The sequence below is a fragment of the Lagopus leucura genome, unplaced genomic scaffold (assembly GCF_019238085.1).
Source record: "Lagopus leucura isolate 7727_CA_CO unplaced genomic scaffold, USGS_WTPT01 Super-Scaffold_73, whole genome shotgun sequence".
NCBI lineage: Eukaryota > Metazoa > Chordata > Aves > Galliformes > Phasianidae > Lagopus > Lagopus leucura.
In genome coordinates, this window is record NW_024962252.1 from 58,701,041 (window position 1) to 58,723,908 (window position 22,868).

Genomic DNA, 22,868 nt, shown 5'->3' on the forward strand with positions numbered 1-22,868 from the left:
ACCACACAAGTTGTTAATTCAGACTTGACACAAAAAAGTTCATGGCCCTGGAATTCATTTTCTTCTAAGAGTATGCTTTAATCAAAGGGCTAGTCTCCCAGCTGGGAATCAGCTGAGTTTAATCTGTCAAGAAAATGCATTATCCATTACACCCAGCATCTTTGTACTCACATTGTATAAAAATAAATAAATACATAAGAAATTAAGTCAATTTTGACACTTTTATTTACTGTGTGCTTTTTCTCAAATGAATTGTAAGAAATCCTTACCTGACACGTTGAGATGAGCAGTACCCATTTTCATTTTAGATTAGGACAGCAATGTAAAGGACATGAAACAGTGAGATTGTTCAGGTTTGGAAATGCTATAAGGCTTTACTTATTGTGTAAACATTGTAAAATGAAAGAAGTTTCTCATTGTTTGAGCTGTGAATACATTTTCAGAAGTATAACCATATTCTGAATCAATTTAGATTGATAATGAAGGGAATCCCCGAGAAGGCTCCTCCTGCTTCCCCTTGCTACATCCAAAGTATAGCGGTAAGCACAAGAAAAATGAAACCTAGTCTAGATTCTACACCACTTAATCATACCCAATCATCACTGCAGCACTCGTGGTTAGAGCTCAAACTGCATACATCCTCAACTAATCTATGAGAGGTAATATAGTCTGTGTGATATAGGCAGATTTCATGCTTTGTGTTACAAATACACAAGCACAAAACTGGCATAAAGCTCGCTATTTCTATGAGAATTTGGTTTGAAAGCAAGAACCCCACAGTAAGTTCAGAAGAACCCTGAGTAAACACTGAACAGCCAGTGTCTTTCATCTGCTAAAAAGATATTAAGCTGTTAAGAAATACAGTCTTAAAATCAAAAATTGTACTGACTGAGCAAAGGAGTTGGTGCTGAGACTCTCCACCATAGCCCTTGATACACACAAGCACCTGCTGCTCTCTTGCAGGAGTTAGGGATTTCTGACTAGAAATATCAAGCAAGTGACTCATGGTAAACTTGTCTCTCTCTGTGCTGACAGGCTGCAGATATTCAGAAAGGTGAAAGTTATTCCCCTTTTACCACAATGACCAAGTCTGTCCATTAAAACAATTTTTCTTTTAGTGGATTTAAAACCCTTGGCATACCTTCGATATAAGTTTAGTATGATTTCATAGGCAAGCAAGAAAAAAAAAACAACAAACTGAGCTAACTTCTGAACATCTCTGAAACCACTGGGAGTTTTGTTTAAGCAAGGAATTCAGAATGTGACCCTGATGAAAGCCAGTTGCAGCAGCAATGCCAGCTAGTCCCTGGGCCACTGTGCTATCAGTCAAACCAGTGATTGCCCATGCAGGTTCTGTTCCATTCCACGCCACAGTTCCAGCACCACTCAAACCTGCACTGAGGTCGAGGACACTTCATGTGCATGCAGCCACCTGCAAAACAGCAAAATAATGGCTTTGGTACTTGGAAAACACTTACTGATATTAATCAGCTATTAACGGTTTTAGAATCAACTTTTGTTGGCATTCAATTGCTAACCAAGGAAAACACTTAGTAAGAGAGAAATAAAAACCTGAAGACTGCTTCTCCTCAGCTTTCTAAATCCCGTTACTCCCTCTCCTATTAGGATGCAACATGCTGGTGATGTTTGAGGGACTGCAGAAGTAGGAACTGTAGTACTGTCTAACATTTGGAGAGACTGTGGAAGGGACACAGGACAGAACGGCAGGCTCTAAAAAAACACTCATGAAGGTGTCTGCTCCAGAGTAATGCATGCTAGTGGAGTCATGAGCTAGAAGTTGAACTAAAGTTTATATTTTTTAAAATTTCGATTCAACGTTGGAGGCATTTGCAAAGAGTAAATCAGAAGACAGATTTTAGTGACTGACTGCCAATTATATAAAAATGGCATTAGTAATTTAAGTCGACTTGACCTTCTTAATATTTGAAGCAGTCTTTTGATCATATCAATGTTTCCTTTGTGTTAGGTTTCTTACTTGCCCATACTGTGAGAGCAGCTTTAATCTCTCTGCTCACAGCCTTGATGATATGTTTAGTTTGTAATATATAAAACATTAACATTGTCAAAGGTCATTAAAAAAAATGTATTTCAAATGGAAACTGTGTTGCTCACCACACAAAGAAATCTCTTGTATAATTTAAACAGAACAAAAACCATGCAGTAAGAAATGCTGAAATGTCATCTCAGTTTGACTCCAGATGGTGATAGGATGTACAAGCAGTGTGTGTTTCCTACTGTACGACCTGCTACCCTTACAATACTTTTCCTATAAATGCCACTCCAGAAGGTAAAAACAACAGACACCAGAACTGATCTGTTAAAATAGGCCAGTCGGCTTCACTTGTCAGAGGGAGAAAACTAGCTGTGATGGCAAGGTCTATTCAACACAGCAAGCATTTTGTATTTATGTAAAAGATGTAATTCACTGGACTTTTCTATATTATTTAAATGTAAGTGTACTGATGGCCAGCCTCCACAACACATTTTACTTAAAGTTTAGAGCCAATCCTTCGTTACAATTCATATTAAGCCACAACTGGATGAAATGCAAAATGCATCTCAATCCTGGTGCAGGAACTAGAATCCAACAGGCACTCTGTGTCAAGCATGTGCTTTACTTGCTAAGCCACATAAATCAAGTTCTCTGCTATACAGGTGCTGAGATAAGCAGTAAATGTGCAGAGTGCCTCAAGCAGTGTGGCCCACAGCTCTGTGAGAACAGCAGTCCTCTGAGAGACACAGATGTCTATTTAAACTCACTCAGACTGACAACAGAGCTGTGGGACAGTGCTCCGCTCTTTCATGTTGGCTCTGCAGAAAAGTTATTGGCATTTAGAAGGATTCTACAATGCCTGTAGAAATACAGGCTCTTGTAGAAAAGTTATGGGCATAAAGAAATACAGCATTGCCACCTGCCCCTTGAAAGAAAGGGCCACTGAAACCTTTGGGGAGGGAAAGCAGAATTATTCTCTCGTTCAGAGTTAGAGTGCTCCTCCCAAAAGAGGACGGCTGGCAGATTTCTGCACATAATCACCAGCCTCTTGACACCAGCTGTACTCAGGGAGATGCAAAGTGTTCCTTTCAGTCAGCCCAGAAGCTGGAATGTGCAGTACCTTTTATCAGAGGGGAAAGGAGGCACTTTTCATGCTTTGTGCCTTAATTCATGGGACCACTGAGGTGGGAAGGCACTGGGAAGACACAGGAGCTCAGGGAATTTTAGAGCTACTCAGGGCAGCATCCATGCTGACAGCAGGTTATCCCAGTTCATCGTACTGGATTTTTTTATCATGGCCTGAAGGCTACCTGACTACAGATGAAACTAAGCTGTTCTGCACGACGATCCTCCCCAGAATGCCTTCTGCAAGCATGATTTTACCAGAACACTTGTACACCTTTCCCAACCAGTTCTAGACTGCCAATGGAACCATGGCCTCACAGCAGCCAGGCCCACTGAGGACCTCCTGGCTTTCTGTTCTGTTCAGAGAAGCAAGGAAATTACTGCAGTTCCCAGGAAGTCTTGTCAGTTTGACTTCTCAAGGACATTAATCATTTTTGTTCACAGTTGTTAACGAGTTAGTTTTCACTAACAACCAGGCACAAGTTTGGTTTGTAAGTGGTGGTTTGAAAATCTGTCATTTGTGCATGACTACAACTTTTTGGGGAGTACAACTAAATTAAATGCTAAGATACCGTTCTGTTTTGAAAATCTGTTATTTAAAATTGGTATATATTTTGAGAGAATGCAATTAACAAAGGCATTTTTTTAGAAGTCATTAGGTGCCTTTTAATCTTCTGACTCAATGAAACACATCAATACCATCACCACAGTATTGTTACATGGGAAACAATGGGCTGCCAGCAGTTTACAAATGTCAGTCTGGAAGCTGGAACACGCAGTACCCATTATCAGAGAAGACAACAAGCACTGCATCTTTCAACCTTCATGCCTTAATTCAAAGAATCACTGGGGTGGGAAAAGACCTTGGGAAATGATCCAACTCAACCTCCTTCTGCTCACAGAAGGGTCAACTAAAGCAGGCTGCTCAGGTTTATGTCCAGTCAGGCTTTGAATGTTTCTTAGAATGGAGACTCCACAACCAGTCTGGGTAGCCTGTCCTAGTCTTCAACCATCCTCACAGTGAAAAGCGTTTTCATATACATTTTATCGCTGCATTTGGATTTGGGCTCATTGCCTCTTGTCCTTTCACTCCACACTACTGAGAGGAATCTGACTGTGTTTTTTACCACTCTCATCAGGTACTTATGCACACTGGTAAAATTCCCCTCAGCCTTCAGGATGAACAGAGCCAACTCTCACAGCTGCTCATGAGTTGCTCCTTCCTCTAAATTAATTGCCTCTGTAGCCCCTTCACTGGCCTTGCTCTGCTATATCCACTTGTTAAATGGGGAGCTCAGAACTGGACCTGCTACTCCAGACATGTCTCATCAGAGTTGCATAGAGTAGAAGGATCACCTCCCTTGACTTGATGGCTATGCTCCTCCTCATGTAGTCCAGGAGACGGCTGACTTTCTTTGCTGCAAGGGTAAGCAAAGACTTTTCTTTTCTACTGCTGGCTCATGCTCAGCTTGTATACCAGGACATTCAGGTCCTTTTCTGTAAAGCTTTCCAGCCAGTTGGTCCCCAGCTTGTACTGGTGTATGGAGTTATTTCTCCCCAGGCTCAGGACCTTTGCAGTTACCTTTGTTGAAATTCATGGGGTTCTACTCAGCACATTTCCCAGCCTGTCAAGGTCCTTCTGAATGGCAGCATTAACAACTGGTTCCAGTACACTGAAATATTCCTACCTTGCTTCTGTGTCTTCGGCATTTTGCATTATGAGGCACTGTTCTGTCATGGGTCTGTCAAGGAAAGGTCTGTTCCTTCTTACAATGTTTTAAATAATTATTTTCTTCCAGGGGAAAAAAAATATAATGGCCTTTACTTTTTACTTTTTTGATACACTGGTAGTTTTTATAAGCAATTTCCCTAGTTGGAATGATATAAATTATATCATAGTGTCAAATAGGGATATTCTATTTATGATGTGTTACAACAACTGCCTATAAATTAACAATGAAGTTACACAGTGTAGGAGAAAGTAAAGCTCCTAGCACTGCCTCCAGCCTAGCCAGAAGGTTTTTTATTTGTGTGTTCACATGCCATAAGTATGAGCAGCCACAATTTCTGTCTGTTTGTAACCCAGTTCAACCTTCTGGCTTTCCAGCTCATTTTATAAGCCTGTAAATAACTTTTCTGACCTACTCCTCTGTTCTCTCTCTTTTGCTGCCTACCTTGCTCACTATACTTTGCCAAATCTTATCTCCCCTTCCCACTCCTGAATTCATGCTTTCAATCCTTCTGCTCCTTGTGCTTGAAATCTCCCACTTTCCATCTGCCAGCTACCTTCTTTTCTTTCCTCATACCCCAGATCTCAGGATTTTGTCCTATTTCTTCCTCAGTAATATTTCCACAATATCACTGCTTCAAATGTTTTCTCCTTAGTGTTTGCAGTATCTCACTTAGCATTTTCAAAGTCTCATTTGTATAACTGATGCTGGGAAATGGAGAAGAAATCTCTATACTCAGTATTCATACAATACTTAGGTATTTTGATTTTAAGGTATTTGGATTAATTCACTTTAAAACAACTAAATTTCAGAACAGCACATTCTACAAAGTGTAGCCTATTTGCTGTTCCTGTTCCCTGCTTTAACCAATCCACTACTAATAGATTACTTTTCACCCTACAGGGAAGACACTGATCAGTGTAAGCAGTTTGTCAGCACTCACATTTCTTCCTCAGACTCGATCTTCTACTGCGGGCATTTCAATGGGTCAAGATTCATTTCATTTCAACTCAGCTGTATACTATCTAGACATCTAGACCACATGTAATTCTCCTAAATTCCACTTTCAGATGTGAATCTTCTGGACCTCATCAGACTCGTGCTTTGCTTCAGTGTGAGATGAGTTTTGCCCTGTAAATGTCTATTTTTTTCCATTCCAAAATGTATACAACTAGCTGGGCATTCAGTCATATTAATGCTACAGCCAGTGCAGCATTTTCCTTGTCTATCACATACATGAGCGTTTTGTGAGGCTTAGTCAGTGGCTTCAGAACTAAGTGACTGCTTTCAAGGTAACCTAGATAAAGTGGCAAAGGGAACATTCAAGCTTTGTTCCTTTCCTCTCTTGTCCTAATAGCATGCATACGCGCGCATGCTCATTCATACATATATATGTTGTAACATTAATTCTACATGACAGTTAAGTACCAGTTGTTTAATAAATTTACCATTTTTCTCCACTGGAATATGGCAATTGGGGCATGGCTTGGTTGTTTTCTTGATTGTTTCTTTAGATGCCTCTTCCCATCGGGCTTGCATGGCTGCATTTTCATCAACTATATATCCCTGCAAAGAGAAACAATTTACATACGAGTGCAAGCTGCATTTTGTATTTTGAAGCAAAAATTATGCAGCTCTCACAGATTGTTTTCCCGTGGTGGGCACGGCACATGCATTGGGATGTGGCACAGGCTGCCCTCCCTGCTCAGGCTGCAGGAGTGTGTGCCACCTGAAGGAGATTCTGAAGCCAGGTAGAGATCAATGGCATCCTCCAAATCCCTGCCCAAGCAGTCCCACAGGAGGGCACAGTGGGCACTGGGACGTACTGCAGAGGCACCCAGGCAAGTAAAGCAAAAGGTGAAGCTTGGAATCAGATGAATCCAGTTGAGAAGTGACATTTTATACAGGTTTGAGATATTTGCTTCAGGGGTTAAATCTCTTGTTGCAAGAAATGCAAAACACCAAGGCAATGCAATACCTCCAAGCAAGGTTCCTAGAAGAAAGCTGTTTTTTTCATCACAAAAAATGATGAAAGCATATTCCTTTGTTTCTGTGATAGAGATTTCATTCAAATATAATCTTGTGCACATGTGTAAGGCTTCATAAACTACAGAGAAGAAACACAAAGGTTTTGGAGGAAAAGTAACAAAGTCCTATTGAATAATGAAAGCAAGCATCTTCCCAGCTAGAACAACACAGACAGCAAAAGTCATCATGAATAGAGCTGTAAAAGGGACTCCTGTGTTTGTCCTATTTATGAGTGGGACAAAATTACATAATCTACACAAGTGTCCTACTTGGCAATCTCCTACCTAGAATGATAATACAAGGACAAAAGAGATGGCAGTGCCCTGGGTAATTTCTATCATAGAGGATTGGAAATGATGTTCAAAGTAAATATTGTGTTTTGGTTCCAGCCTTGAAAAACTGCTCTATCTGCTCATACTGTGTTTCTTGCTTTTCAAGTATGTGGAAAAACAATGACCTTACACTAAATTATATCCTTTGTAAAAATTGTTACAGTTTCTTTGTGTTTCTGCCTTCTGGATAACTACAGATCACTCTGTGAATCAACTTGTACCCCACTTATGTTAATTTCTAAGATATATGCAGAGGCAAAGAAAATGAACAAATTTGTCTCAGCTACTTTTACCTCTCTGCTTCTGAGTGTGGAGTTAGGTTCTGCACACTGCTGGGTTATTGAGCAGCATAGCAAATGGTGACATTCATTGAATGGTGCATTAGGAACTTCTGGGAAATAGAAAATGCTATTCAGGCTAATAGCAAAGAATATAATCTATACTGATCTCACAGCACCTTGATCTTTAAAGAAGGGTGATTTTAGCAAGAGATCTGAGCTAGCACAGAGGGGCCTGAACAGAAGATGTGGAAGGTAGGAACAGCAGTGGGACTTCGGTTTGCACAGTGACAGAAGGAAGAGGATATTAATGTCATCTGTTGCAACAGCAATTAATTATTTAGCATCCATAAATACAAGATGAAAATTGCTATCGCAGCAAAAAATGTTGCTATTATTTTCAAAACAATGGCCATAAGAGAAGACCAGATGCAATTTTAATTTTTGTATACAACTCAGAAGAGCTCCACAGTGGCTCCATTTTTTTCCCAAATAGTCAAAATCCAAATGATGTGATTCAGGACTTGGAGATGTATTTTTTCCACATCTTTATTGTGGAAAATGACTTTATTGTGCCATAATAGCAGATGACATTGAGGCAAAATTTCACGCACCAAATTGCTAATTGGATTTGTATAAAGACATTTGACCTTAGTTCTAAAAGCAAAGACAAACTTTGGAACACTCAGAAATAATTAAAATAAACAAGTGCAAACTGCATATACACAATTCACTGAGAAAGAACAAATTAATGACAACAGCAGAGTGAATTATTGTATTAATGTTTTCCTTTGCAAAACCTCTGGAATGAAATAGATTCAGCAGCATGTTATTTCCAGCCCATTAGAGCTGAAACATCCCTCTTATGCCTAGTATTGCTGAATGCTGTGTTTAAAAACTTCCTGCTGCAGGAAGCAAATGCAGAAAAATGGTACACTGATAAGAGTCTCTCTAATTCGTTAAAAAAATCATACCTCCCAGATTTGCAAGACTCTAGTGTTCATGTGCTCTATATAGTGCTCCACATACAGTGACTGCAAGCACACGTACTTATCTTCATTTTCTCCTCAAATAATAAAGGAAAAATTATATGGCAGTTCTCCGTTAGCAATGTCTACTTGTATCACCTTCGTTCACCCTAAGCTAGCAGACCTCTCCTTGACAATGGGATAGGTAATAGTCCAGAGTTTTCAGCCAGAGGTGGTTTGCATATGCCTGGGCTTGGATTGGAAGCTTTGCCAGTACTCCAGATATGCACTACATGGATGGCAGACTTTGCTACACTTGTGATGCAGTATGCTCCAGTTCCCCAGTTATTATAGGGTATTTGTCAAATAATTACTGAAAAGCTACTAGATTCCATCCATTCCACTTCAAGATTTTTTTTTTATTACAAATTGTTCCGCATATGATGACAAGGAGAGAATACTCATAAATAACAGGAAGCTCCAGGTGAGCTGTTGCAAGCATTTTTCAGCCTCCCTTCTTCAATACCTTTTAGTGAGATGGCGAGAGAATTCACCTTGCTATCTCTGGGTCACACTGAAGGATGAAGATTTACTTCTGTTCTGTTCCTACACTGAGTCTTTTGGAAAAAGTAAGAGGGATAAAAAGACCACAGAGACTGCTGAGCCCCACACAACATTACAACAAAACATGTACAGGTAAAGTTCTTCATACAGTTAACCAACATCAAGCATGATGATCAAACATCAAACAGAAAGCATGCTCAAACAGAAGCAAAGCATCCTGTTTTAATGCAGCAGCTCATACAGGTAATGGGGCACATGCCACCTTGTCAGTAGAATTACGTAAAAGAATTGAAGTATGTGTTCAGTCAGCAACTGAATAGTACCATCCAGAGTAAAAACATGTATGGAACAACTTGTTCAAAAGCATCAGAAGCTTTAGATACATAACGTTAAATTTAGATGCCACCATATTAAATTGTCTTATATAAGCACTCCTCTTTTACAACCGTACTTAATTCACATAGCATAAACAACATCTGAAAACTGAAAGCCTGTGATTCAAAATAAATATGAAGCTGTAAACACCATGTTGTGCTCAGCTTCGGTGAATGTAGTTGCTGGACTCCTGCTTGTTTGTTGTTGCTGTTTATTTCGACTCTGATAAGCAAAAGAGCTGGTCTTGCAGTATTTTAAAAATGTGTCCAAAGCAGTTTCCTTTTCATTAGAAATACTTTTCCTTCTGTTCCTTCCATAATATTAATATTAACACTGCCTATAATTATTTTGGGTTAGAGCACCAAGCAAAAGCAGACTCATCTTTTGAAATCTGATCTGCAGGGGTCGGTGACAGCCTAACTTCAATTTCTTTTGTTTTCTCAGCTTCTACTGGGCTGTCTTATGAACATCTTTGCATGAGTAATCTCCTGTCATGTTTACTGATGTTTTTTTTTATTTAAGTTCTGGGATAAAATAGCACGCACAGAGGATATCAGATAGGCTAGAGGAGCTTTGAAAAAAAATTGAGTAAATTAAGAGACAAAAATCTTGTAAAGAGAAGTGTATTCATCCATGGGACTAGCGCTCTTATCTAGAGAAAGACTTCAACTAATCAAAACACTAAAATGGTAACTGGAAAGATATCCATCAATGCAATTATGTTTCACTCACAGGAAAAATAGTGTCAGTACCACTCAGGTCCAGCTACACTCACACCAAGCAGCTTTATGTGAGTCAACTGGCCTGATGTACCTAGGGAACTCTACTGCAAAAAAGAGCTGGTCTGTGATGGCAGCAAGTAGCTAAAATCCAAGTTCCATGTTATACATGGGGTATTGTGTCTGATATAAAAGAAATTTTTACTAAATAAAACTAGAGAGTTCCAGTCTGGTGACAATGCACATCAAGATTCTCACTCTGCATCCTGTGTGTGAACGTCCTGTTCATATCAGAAGATTTGTTTAATACAAAACTCAAGCAGCTAGTAGATACTGAATGATTACCATTCTAAAGCAGACATCTAGTCTGCTTTACAGGTCACTTCCATGTAACTGTTTTGGACCAGTGGAAGGAAGAATATGCTTTTATGCTGTAAGTGGCAACACAGCTGCAATGGACGGTCAGTTTAACCTCTTAAACAAAAGCAGAGTGTCACATCTTTTTATTTTACTCTGACCCAAAATATGAAAGCTAAATTCTGTCTGTATAGTTCCCATCTATTCCGCACTAGACAGGAAGTCAAGACCTACTCTCAGATTTCTTCCAGTGCACCTTTATTTTTAACATAAGGATTCATTTTACAGGGCATTTCCAGGTTATAGTTATTTTTCTTGTTCTTTAATTAGTCATCTGTGAGTTGAAGAGTCCTGTGCCTGACACTGGGAATACACCACTTACTGAATCCAAGCCTCAGTTTCTTTTTCCACTGTGTAAGATACTTAAGAAATTGAGGTACATGTACCATTTTTGTACAGCCATGTTTTATTTAACTTTTTAAATTTATCTGATGGGAAAAAAAAAATCAATAGTCTAATAATAGATGTTCCAGATTTCATACTGTGACTCGAGACTCATTGAAAGATATTTTGTACGAAACACTTCTCGAGTAGCCTTTTCTTTCACTAAAATGCAGTGAAATAATTCATATTTTTGAGGTCGGTATTTACCATTTAGCATTGCAATTAACTTTCCCCTTTTTTTTTGCAGTAGAAAAAGGAGCTTACATAGATGGGCCCATGTGAACCTGATGAGATTCAACAAAGCTAACAACAAGGTTTTGCACTTGTGTCAAGGAAATCTCAGGTTTGTGTACAGGCTGGGAGAAGAACTCCTTGACAGTAGCTCTGCTGGAAAAATCTGCTGAGCCATCAGTGCGCTTTTGCAGCCCAGAAGGCCAACAATATCCTGGGCATCAGCAGATGGGTGGCAAGCCGGGAGAGGGAGGTGATTGTCCCCCTCTGCTCTGCCCCAGAGGTCCCAGCTGGAGTACTATGTTCAGGCCTGCCCCCACCTCTGCACAGGAAGGATGTGGAACTGTTGGAGTGGGTTCAGAGGAGGGCCATGAAGATAATCAGAGAGCTGGAGCACTTCTTCTACGATGAAAGGTTGAGGGAGTAGGGATTGTTTAGCTTTGAGAAGACTCATTAAGGCCTTCCAATATTTAATAAGAAATTATAAACAGAAGGGAAATCAACTTTTTACACAAGTAAATAGTGATAGGAAAAGTGGGAATGATTTTAAACTAAAGGAAAGGAGATTTAGATCAGATGATTAAATGTTAGGGAAGTTTTTCACTAAGTAGGCGGTGAGGCACTAGAACAAGCTGCCCACAAAGGTTGTGGATGCCCCATCCCAGGAGGTGTTCTAGGTCATGTTGGTTGGTGCTCTGATCTAGTACTTAATCTAGCAATTGACAGCCCTGCCCATGACAGGGGGTTTGGAACCTGATGATGTTTCGAGGTCCCTTCCAACCCAAGCCATTCTAGGATTCTATGATACTGCATGCTTTTCATTTTAACTCTTGGTCATCACATACCATTTCAAATACCACATCTTTTGTCTTCCACTATTCTAAAAGCACTATGGAAGGTTTGCTGCAATAGTGAATAAACAATTGTGTAAGTGATAATTGTAGTATTCTACAGCATAAATACAAAATATCAATAACCAAGAGCTGATTCAGATACCAGTGGAGACCAATGTGATACATATGTTTTCCCTACTAATTCACCATTCACTGAATTTTCAAAGAAAAAATTTTACTACTTCTTTAAAATAATATGCAGGTTGCTATGCAAGTAATGCCTCCTATTTATTTCCATCAAAATTACAACAGATACAAAAAGCACATCAACTCTATTTGCTAGAGCAAATTCTCAGCTACAAAAACTACTCTTCAACATAGTCACTGTTAACTATGCATTTTTTCACCAGCAATGAACAAGAGCCAGAATGCCATACTCAATGCACAAGTGAAAGTGACCCACTGTAGCTACTGTCACTACTGTCACTACTGAAATGCACCATGCACTGCCTCACTATGCTCACATCCACTTACAATGCTGTAAGAAATACATTGCATCAAACCTGATTTTCGTGAAGCATTAGCTTAATATTTAGGATTTTACCATTTCAGTAATTTAGCTAAGAATTTTATGTGAGTGCCTTTGTTTGGGAATTCCACATTAGAATTAAATTCTGAAATAGCTCCTGTTCACAGTGAGCCAATATGTTTTCCTGCATAACTACAGAAAACTGCCACCTACACAGAGACCAGCCTTCACAATTCTTTGTGCTTGCTGGAAATCTACAGCAAAAAGTTCATAAGAGATGAGACAGATGTTCAGTGATTGGGAAGGGAAATCTAGCAAGACACAGCTGAGTATTTTATACCACCTACTGGCAATTTAAAGATCTGCATACATGAGGCAATGGGAGGAAATAAAGGATGGTTCACTTCTAACCCAGGTAAGATGGGAGCCTTTCCAGGAACAACAAAATAAAAGACTTCAGCGAAGTGCCAGATGATGTTACAGGCTTTCCTGGATGTTAGTGTGCCTGGGTATGTTTTCATGCTACACCTCTGCAAGCACAGAGCCTCTAAGAGCACTTCTGTGAAGTTATCAGATGGCTCTGCTTCAGAGCTTATCACTTGCTTGAAGGTGTATGACTAAGGTCTGAATCCTGCATCTGTAGTCAGGATCCAGGCAGCACGTACTGATGAACTGAATCAGATCTGGAAAAAAATGTACTTCCAGGCTTTGCTGCATCTCAGTTGAAGAGCTGGACTAATTGCGATTTGTCCTGAGAGGCTCCTGGGCTGACAGGAGTTCTAGGTAAGTCATGTACTGCCAGTAGAAGAAAAACAGTTGACATCTGGATCCTGCAACAACTATTGGGGCATAGTAAAAACTGGGACCCAAGCAACAAGCAACTGTGGTTTGGTTTGAAAAGGGCAGGTTTGGGGACTAGAAGGCTAGTAGGTCGGTCAGGCAGGACCTACTCTTGGTGAAGCCATGCTGGTTGGCTTGTATCATCCCTCTCCCTTCTATGTACCTTAGCATAGCTCCATGATCTTTTCCTGCATGGAGGTGAGGCTGACAGGTCAGAATCTGGGTTGTTCTTTCTACCCTTCTTAAAAATGGGTGCTCTGTTACCTTTTTTCCAGTCACCAGGGACCTTATCCAACTGCCATGACTTTTTAAATATCATTGAGAGTGGACTGGTGACTACATCAGCTAATTTGCTCAGCAGTCTGGAAAGATTGTCATCCAGACCCATACACTTATGAATGTTCAGGTTCTGTAGATGAACTTGATCTTTGCTTACAGTGGGATGGACATTGCTTCCCTAGTCCTCACCTTCCGACCCATGTGCTTGAGGAAAGCTGCTATGAAGAGCAGTTGTCAGCGAAGAATGAGGCAAAAAAAGTTGTTGAATAAGTCCTACAAAATGCCAGAAAAACATCAGAAACTTTGCATATCCATAATTTTAACTATCATAGAATCATAGAATGGCTTACATTGAAGGTGACCATAAAGATTATCCATTTCCAGCCCCTCTATTGCAGGCAGGGCTGCCACCCACCAGATCAGGCTGTCCAGGCCCCCCCCCCCAGTCTGGCCCTGAATGCCTCCAGTGATGGGGCATCCACAACCTCTCTGGGCAACCTATTCCAGCATCTCACCATCCCCTGAGAAAAAAAATTTCTTCTTAATGTCTAACCTAGATTTCCTCCTTTTTAGTTTAAAACCATTCCCCCTTGTACTATCACTGTTTACATGTGTAAAAAGTTGATTTCCCTCCTGTTCATAATCTTCCTTTAAATATTGGAAGGCCATAGTGATGGACCCTTGGTGGACACTTGTGACAGAACTGTTGACTACAACCCTCTGGCTAAGATCATCCAACCAATTCTTTATCCACCTAATAGCCTGGGTTTCAAATCCATATCTCTCTAATTTAGAGATAAGGATGTTGTAGGAGACCATGTCAAAACCCTTGCATAAGTCCAGGTAGACTAAATTTGAATGGTAAGTCCTACTGTTATTGTAAATGGACTAAAAATAGTTCTTTGATTAGCTTGTTAATATTTTGATAAGACAGACAATAAAATCTTGACTTTGCACACATATTGAACCTAGTCTAAAATGAGCACCTTCAGTGGGGAGCAAGACTTTTTCAGTTTAAGAAAATAGCAGACATTCACACAACCTCTTCTGTAACTTATGTAACGGAAACTGTTAATTTGTAGCTGCACCAACACCTAAACATTCATGTTTAGTGCTAGATTTTCCTGAATCACACAGTTTGCAGGGCTGGGGCTGCTAGAACTCGCAAAGCAGCAATTCAGGCTGGGGCTAAGAGTACATATGACTCGATAGGATTTTAATAGCTAAGCTTGGAGCAGAAGGGACAACTTGGCAAGTTTTAAGACATTAGCCACCAGGGATGTTTCATGCAGGCTTGGGTTTACAGCAGTTGTGCTAGTGTTAGTGCTAAAAACCAAACTGTTCAGAACGGTTTTGTGCCAGTTTAGCTAGTCTAATTTTAATTGTGGATTAAGAGAGGAAGCTGGTTTATAGCTGGATTCCATCTATTTATGAGCGAGGTTAAAAGGAGCCAGGTTTTGTGGTGTAGGTAGCAGGTGCTAAGCAGTTATTTCTAAATCTAAATCTGGCTGGAGTCACCTTTATTGTATCACTGATTCCATCATACACACTGTGCCTTTTAATCCATCAAACATGACTACTTCTCACATTCTAATCTTCAAATAGCCCTAAGAAACTGCAATGTTCTTAAAAGAAAGCTTGTCAATTGAAGTTGGCTCAGATATATATTTTTTCCCCTAGAATTATGTAACCTGTGCATTAAGATGAGAAATAATCAGTACATTCTTAGGATGAGTTTTCAACAGGAGATCAGGGCTAAAAATGGAAACGTTTGTAGAAAAGAGGACATTTTATCCATCCCAATAGACCACACAATATCTGCACACAAATATGTAAGACCTTAATATACCAGTATTTAATGCTAGCTTATTCTCTGCATTCCCATTGCTGGATTTCTCTTTTTCTACCCTAAACAGCAAGCAGGGAGGTGTGCAGTGCCAGGCCTCATGCTTCCCTGTTCCTGGTGAAGCAAGGGAATGGCATGGGCAGTGCCCAGGCAGCAGATGGCTCTCTTGGTGCTCTGATATCGGGACCACAAGAACATGCTTTGATAGCAGCATAGCTCTTCTCACTCTCAATGTCGCCATCAACCCTTGCCCATCCATTTTTTTCCACAATAGCACTTTTTGGCTTTGCTTCAAGTTCTTTTCCACTCCTCATGACCCCCTACATTCATAGCCACCATACTGACTTAGGCCTAAACCTATCCACAGTGTTTCCTCTTACACTTGAAATGTCAAGACATGCAAGTGAGTGTAGAAACAGTAAGGAAAGGGAAGATTCCTTTTACTATTATAGCTGCCAGGAGACAAAATAAAAACTGTATTTTTCTGATAGAAGATATTTTCCCAAAACTACACATCCTGTGATCTTGTGATCCATCAGTTCTGGAGCAGAATGGTTTGGTGACTGCATGTGTGGTTGACTCTTAAATCTGACTACTAGCTACTGTGGCAGTGAGATCTGTTTGTAACATAAATGAAATGGAAAGGATCCTGACTAGGGGAAAAGGTAAGAGTCAAACTGGAGGAACTTAAGCCCTAAAAGGCAACCCTGGAAATGTATTATTCCTAACTAGACAGACATGGTCAAAGTTATAATAGTCTGAAAAATAGTACAATAATAGCAAATTCTCAAAAGCTCTCACACACAGAAAGAGGACAAAAAGGACAAAAGCAGAAAATACAGGTGGATAAATATTTAAATCAATGTCAGTGAAACAGATGAAACAGTCCCACATGCACCTCTTTCCACATAGGCTTTGTGAATGTTTTGTATGCATTATACACTTGTGATGTATGCAAGACAATTTTTTACTGGTGCAATTCAGATGAAAGAGCATCTCACCAGCACTTCGGCTGGTACTGCTTTAGCTAGTTCCCAGTTTGCTCAAGTGTTTGCTAGAAGCGAGTAAAAACATTTCTCTAGTAGCACATCACCATCTTGTGGAGGAATTTGATCAGTGCATTTCTAAGAACAAGAAGGCTGATGTAAGTCAATTGTGTTCCACACAAGTTAGCGTTGGAATGAATTTTGAGTAGTCTCTAATCTTCTGTGTACTGGGGAACAGACTTGCACAGCTAAAAGAGATATCCTGACACCATTTAACTATTCTTGGAACAGCTTTTTCAAGACCACTGAAAATGGAAGTTTTTCATGAACAGCTAAAATGTTCACTTTACACTGGAACATCAATAGTAATCAACTTCCCTAAGCTAACAGATCTAACTGGGCGAGACTTGGGATTAGATGGATGTAGCACTCAAACTAATATTAGGAGAAGCTAGAGCAATATGCAAGACTTTAAAATAAACCACTTCTTCCTATGGTCTTCTAACTTTATCCAGCATGAAATTATACACGCTCTAATTTTCAATGACTCAAAATTGTTGAAGTACTTTGTACAGTGACATAAATGGCTTGGTGGATAAGAGGTACACTATTCATGTTCAATTTCTAGCTCTGCATAATTTGGGTAAGATTTTGAGATTTACTTCACCAAGTTATTGGATACTTTAACTTAAGAATCTTCCAATGTCTTTGTTGAAGCTGTTTTGTTTTTACATAGATGTGAATGGGAGCTGAAACACTTTTCTAAGGTTGCTGCAAACAAGCAAGCTTATTCTTCACAGAGGACAGCCAAGCTGCTCCCTATCACAAAGTAATGTGAATGACAGAAGTATACATATGGCTTCAAAAGGAGGTTGCACAAATTTAAGGAATAAAAATTCGCTGTTCGCTGCTAAATACAAAATTCTATACCTGAATCATAAGTCTCGAGAAGCTGGGAAAACATTCAGAGAATGAAGCATGATTACAGTCATGCACTTTTCTCTAGACATCAGTAACTGAGAGCTGTCAGAGACAGGGCTCTGGGCTAGATGGATTTTGAGCCTCCTACTATACACCACTTGCAGGGCACTGGAGACAGATGTCCTGCATGCTAGGATACCATCTGTTTAATTCTGTCTTGATGAGCATTGGTTCTTTTTTATAAAGTAGAGGAGCTTCACTAAGAAAAGTTAAAGAGAAACATCTCTACATGGGTCGCAGCCTCCTGCATTGTCTCCAAAGTATAGTAAAAGAACCACCTCATGGTAACTGATGGGAAAGGTTCCCTTCAGGTTCCTAGCTCCATCTCAGTCTCTGCATTCAAAGAGTGAGGCCCAAATGCCAGCTTAAGACAGAGCCTGCCTGTAGGTGCTGACAGGAGCTGTGCATGCATAGCTGAGAGCTGGCTGCACACCCTGACAGCACCTGCTTACAATCCTGCATCTACTGTGTTGAACTGCCTGGGGCCTGGGTTAGCTTTATCTCTTAACATCAAGCATTCCAGACATTTGAATTATAGTGTTTTATTTCCTAGAAGATCAGCCTGGCCATCAAGCTGTGAGATATTTAGATACTTAGGGGGAACCTCTCCTGTTTCTTGTTGCTGTTGTAGTTGTTTGTTTTGTTTTAATTGACTGTGATTGATTAGTCATGGAGAGCAGGGAAACTTCAGTCACTTCAATCTCAAACAGAAATGCCAGGAAAGATAAACAATTTCCTGTCCAGGGCTATAGCTACAATAGTTACAACATTACAGAACTGCCTAGAGTAATTATCAGCTAACAGCTTCTAGCCTAGGCAATCCATTTTTTATTTCTCTAAGCTAAAACATAAATTATCAACAGCACTTTCTCCCACAGGCTCTATAAAAACCTTGTTATTCAGTCCAAACCCACGTGATTTCCTGGCTGGTGCACTGAATATAAGCTGCAAGGCAGCAAGACTAAAGAAAGCCTTTCAGAGGTGTTCACATTAAATAGAGACAGCCCCAGAAGCCCATTGGGAAGAGCTTCTCCTTATCAACTGATGGCAGACCTCTGCGTGCTCCTGACAACTCAGTTGCTCTGTCAATCAAAGCAACTGAAATCTACCACAAAATCAACCCCAATGGCCAGAATAATTCATCATGAACAAAATTGTTTTGGCTTAGGATTATAATTAGGATCAATTTAACAAATGTCACTCTTGCTGGGCAAAGGAGAATGATCAAGATGCAATGAGTTCTGGGTATCTCTACCTTCTGGGCCACAGCTCCCTCTGTGCTGAGGAAAGAGCTGCATTCCTCTTCATGGTATTCTTCTTTACATTCACGGCAGAACACAAACTGGAAAACAAGCCAAAACACAGAAGCGATAAAAACACATTAGGGATGCAGACAGCAGATTACAGCCATGAAGAGTCATACAGCAGACGATCTCTTGGCCTCCTCATCCCATTAATTTCCCATAATCCTCCAAATTGTGCATCTCTTTATACAATCTGATCATTAACGTGGCAATTTTGCAGTTATTATCATACACTTCTTCGGTGAAATAAAATAAATGCCATTATTAAAAATGAGATTTTGCTACACCAGCAGTTTCAGGACAAAATCATACTCGTACCTCTCTGTGTGTTTCTGCTGTAACAAAATCTATACAAGAAGGGTGGTGGCTAAAACAGGCAGCTCTGCTTTATAGTGTTTGCTAAAGGAAGCAGCCTATTGGTACTTCTGAGTCAAATGCATTCTCTATGGAAAACCATTACTGAATTTACTAGGAGATCATCACTTTATAAAAGTTATATAAAAGCACCGATTTCTAGAGAATTATACCCTTGATATGGACTTTTATAAATTGGTTTAAGAAGTCCACAGTCAGAGTGCAATGATAGGTTACTTAGCGTGGGTTTTAAGGGACTCCCACAAGACCCTTGTTAGATTTCTAGCAACTGTTTTGATTTCATCTACCTTCAGTAACATTTTTTTTTACATAAGAGTTTATTCTTTTGCAGATGCATAAAACAATTGTTCCTCTCCCAGTTTGAGCTGCCTCTCCTATCCAAACTGCTTCATACATATCACATTCAATGCCTTTTTTTAAACTCTGAAATGAAGATATCTGTCTTGACATCTGTCAAAATCTTTGACTCATCACTGCTGCATTAAATTCTGTGTCCTTGCAGGTAAGAGGGAAAGTCAATAATGTAAAATGAGTCTCTCTTTTGCTGTTTTAAAGCCACGCTGTCTTGATGCCAGTCTAGACTCTGAAAGATCGCTCAGCAGTAAGCTGTTCTGACCTGTATTATAAGCAAGACTGATAAAACAGCCTTGATTTTTAGATACAGAGCTGCATTCGCTTGTAATGAATAAAGGATATCAGGAGAACATGACACTGAGACATTTGTCTGACAAAAATTCCATCTTTTCCAATTTCATTTTGAAGTCTTTCAAGCCTTATTGTCGCTTTTCTAAGAACGACTGAAAGTTGTATTTCATTGTCATGCTAACGAAATGATGCTTTTACAAAAAGCAGCATTGTGCAATTCCAAAAGGGTTGAGTCTATTATTCAAAAAGCCAGGGAAATTAGGAGTGAAGAAATGGAGTGAATGCTCTAACTTCCAAAAGCATCGAATCAAATCACTTGCTCTCCTGCCACTTCTCTCACTATTTTGTCAGTGATTTAAAATGTTTTCCTTTACTCCAGCTGACATTGATCTCTTAATTCCTATGTGCTTCTTAGCAAACAGTAACAAGGAAGACACTTCTGTGAGGTATACTATATGAAGGTTGCACTATTATAATCCAGTATCATGTGATTACAACTATTTGCACTTAAAAGTTTTTCTTTTTTGTTGAACATTGTTCAAGCATGTAGAGATGTACTCTCTCTGAATATCTAATATCTCCAAGATTTGTTATCATGTAGCAACTGAAGCTATGGCTGGCTTAACTGTACCTCTTTGGATATGTCCTATTCTCTTTTTCCTTTCAGAATTTATTTCTTATGAATATGTCAGACTGAAAACATTTGTCTGAAAGGGCTTTGTATACAGTCGCAGTATCACTGCATGATCCCAGAATGCCTCAGCTTCCTTTATTCTCTCCAATCTCCTAAAATTGCAGTTTTAAACATTTCATAAATATTAAAAAGGAGGATGTATTGAAGAAAGATTGAAAAAAAACAAAACCAAACCAAACCAGGACATACATATTGCAAAGATATTTCAGCTGCTTCACAATGTAGTTTAGAAAGTGTTGCTATCTATTACAACAATAAAATCCATAATCTCATTCTGCGTTATTTAAGGATGTGAAATGCATTTTCTCACTAAAGAGGCCACTTTCCTATTCTTACATTTAAACAAAAACCCTTCACGAGCAGGATCAATGTGTTTACTAGCATTTTCCTCAGAGGCCTGCTCTAGTGGAAGTGTGCATAAGTGTGTAAACTGAACTCTCCGCTAACCACTCTGTATCTTGCAAGTAAGCCCATGAGTGACCCTGTCACATGCTTGTGATGAAACAAAGCTTGATTTTTTTTTTTGTTGAGCCAGGATACTCTTTTCACATCTGATTAGATAATGGATGAGATGTAAAATCAGTTCTGTGGCAAAAGAACACCCTGGAGGCTGATCGGTTTGTCAGAATAAATAGGCATCTCCCAACAGAAACACATTAAGCACTGCCTTTTATATGGCAAAGCATGCATCATAAAGAAAACGCACATCATTTACAACAAAGAGCAGTTTGTGGTAGCTCCATTCAGTTTTTACATTCAAACATGAAAAATATAATAAACTTTCAGTAATGAAATACAGCAACCACAAAAATGCTGTCATTTAACTTGTACTTTGTGGCTGATTAACACTAACTCTGTTATTTTGCCCTTGGAAATAAAAAGATCTAAGTTGTTCACCCAGGATTAACACTTTTGCATATGTTTAATATTACAATATGTTTAAAAATTACTGTAAGTAGTGCAATTACTAACAACAGTCACACTTTCCCTTTATTTACTGAAAAACTGGCAGATTTCTATGATAACACAAACTGTTCAAGAACAGTGTATTTAACACTTACTATTGTTACCCTTGAAAGATTCTTCAGTTGTAAAACAGCTAGCACAAAGAATAAATCCCAAAGGTCCTAAACCTACCCTTTAGGTTTATGCATTAAAATGAGGACTAGCAGGAAAATTCCTGCAGCATTTAAGGGATTTGGACACTAGAAATTAATATAACCTGTGTGCATGCTATTACAGGCTTTGGAATATCTGCAAAAATGTATGGATAGGTCCAAGCAGAAACCCTGAATCCAAATGACCTCAAAACAGGAGGTTTTAAAAATCTCAACAGCGATCCAGATCCTGCTTTTAAAATTCTCCCATCTCTGTGATCACTCAAACAAAAGGTAAAATCAGTCCAAACTCTGTTCAGTTGAAGGGAATTTGCACTCCAGATGTGGCCTGTGCAAAGTGCCACAACTGGTGCTGAAAGAAACACTGGATGATGAAGCTGAGCTATAGACAGAGTTATTCCTGATCAAGCCATTTATAAAGTTTCAAGTCTGGAAGAGAGACCAGACTGTAGCTCTTATTTTAGAGGAAAAGGAGTTTGTCATTGATATGCTGAGCTGTTCATTGTTTTGTTGTTGTTGTTGTTTTTTTGTTTGTTTTTTTTTGAAACAGGATTTTGTCTTTTTCTTTTTCAAAGATTTTCTTTCTTTTGTATTACACATCATAACTCTCATTTTCTTGCCTACTGCATATGTCTCATTTTTCTTTCTTTTCTTTTTGTCTTTCAGTATTTCCTATATTCTTCTTGTGAAAGTACTTGCGTATTATAATCATTATATATATAATTTTCTTCAACAGAGCAGAGAAACTCTGAGTTTCCCCTTCTCTCTCCCCATCCCCAAATAATATTCATGGCACTTTTCTGGGGAGTGGCTTTTGTCATTAATTATATTTGGCTAATCTTTGTGTTGTTGCAGTGCTGTATCAGTGGAGTCTTTGTATTTATTCTGGGTCACTGTCAAGTGTTGAATTGTGACAGGTTTCCTATCAGTCCTTATTGAATTCTGCTAGCAATACTCTGCTGATCATGGACTACTTTCTGTGATCTGACAGTTTTTAAACCTCAGGACCACTGCCCAGTGATGCGTGCATACTCTGCCAGCTGACAGCAATGAGACAATGCTGCTGCACACATCCTAAACATTTCAGCTACAAATCAGTCCCCCAGTGGATATATTTATGGATATATTATGGTGGTGATTTCCTTATCAGAACATTCTGTAGTTTGAAGTTTTTGTGTAATTAATTTTTCTTTTAATCAAACTTGTAATCTCGTCATAGAATGAAATCTGATATGACCTATTGTCATAGCAAATATACTGACAACCAGCCTTA

At 39.3% G+C, this 22,868-nt stretch overlaps 1 protein-coding gene across 1 annotated transcript in view; it reads right to left on the minus strand.

Annotated features, from left to right (window-relative positions):
• Window positions 1-207: 207 nt before the first annotated feature.
• The window catches only part of PRKN (parkin RBR E3 ubiquitin protein ligase), a 678,907-nt gene continuing 656,246 nt past the window's right edge, over window positions 208-22,868 (minus strand). The window contains exons 10-12 of the mRNA XM_042894398.1: window positions 18,715-18,801; window positions 6,318-6,435; window positions 208-1,432 (exon numbers count right to left, since the gene is read on the minus strand). Of these exons, the coding sequence (XP_042750332.1) occupies window positions 1,323-1,432; window positions 6,318-6,435; window positions 18,715-18,801 (315 nt within the window). The 3' untranslated portion in view covers window positions 208-1,322. The remainder of the gene's footprint in view (window positions 1,433-6,317; window positions 6,436-18,714; window positions 18,802-22,868) is intronic.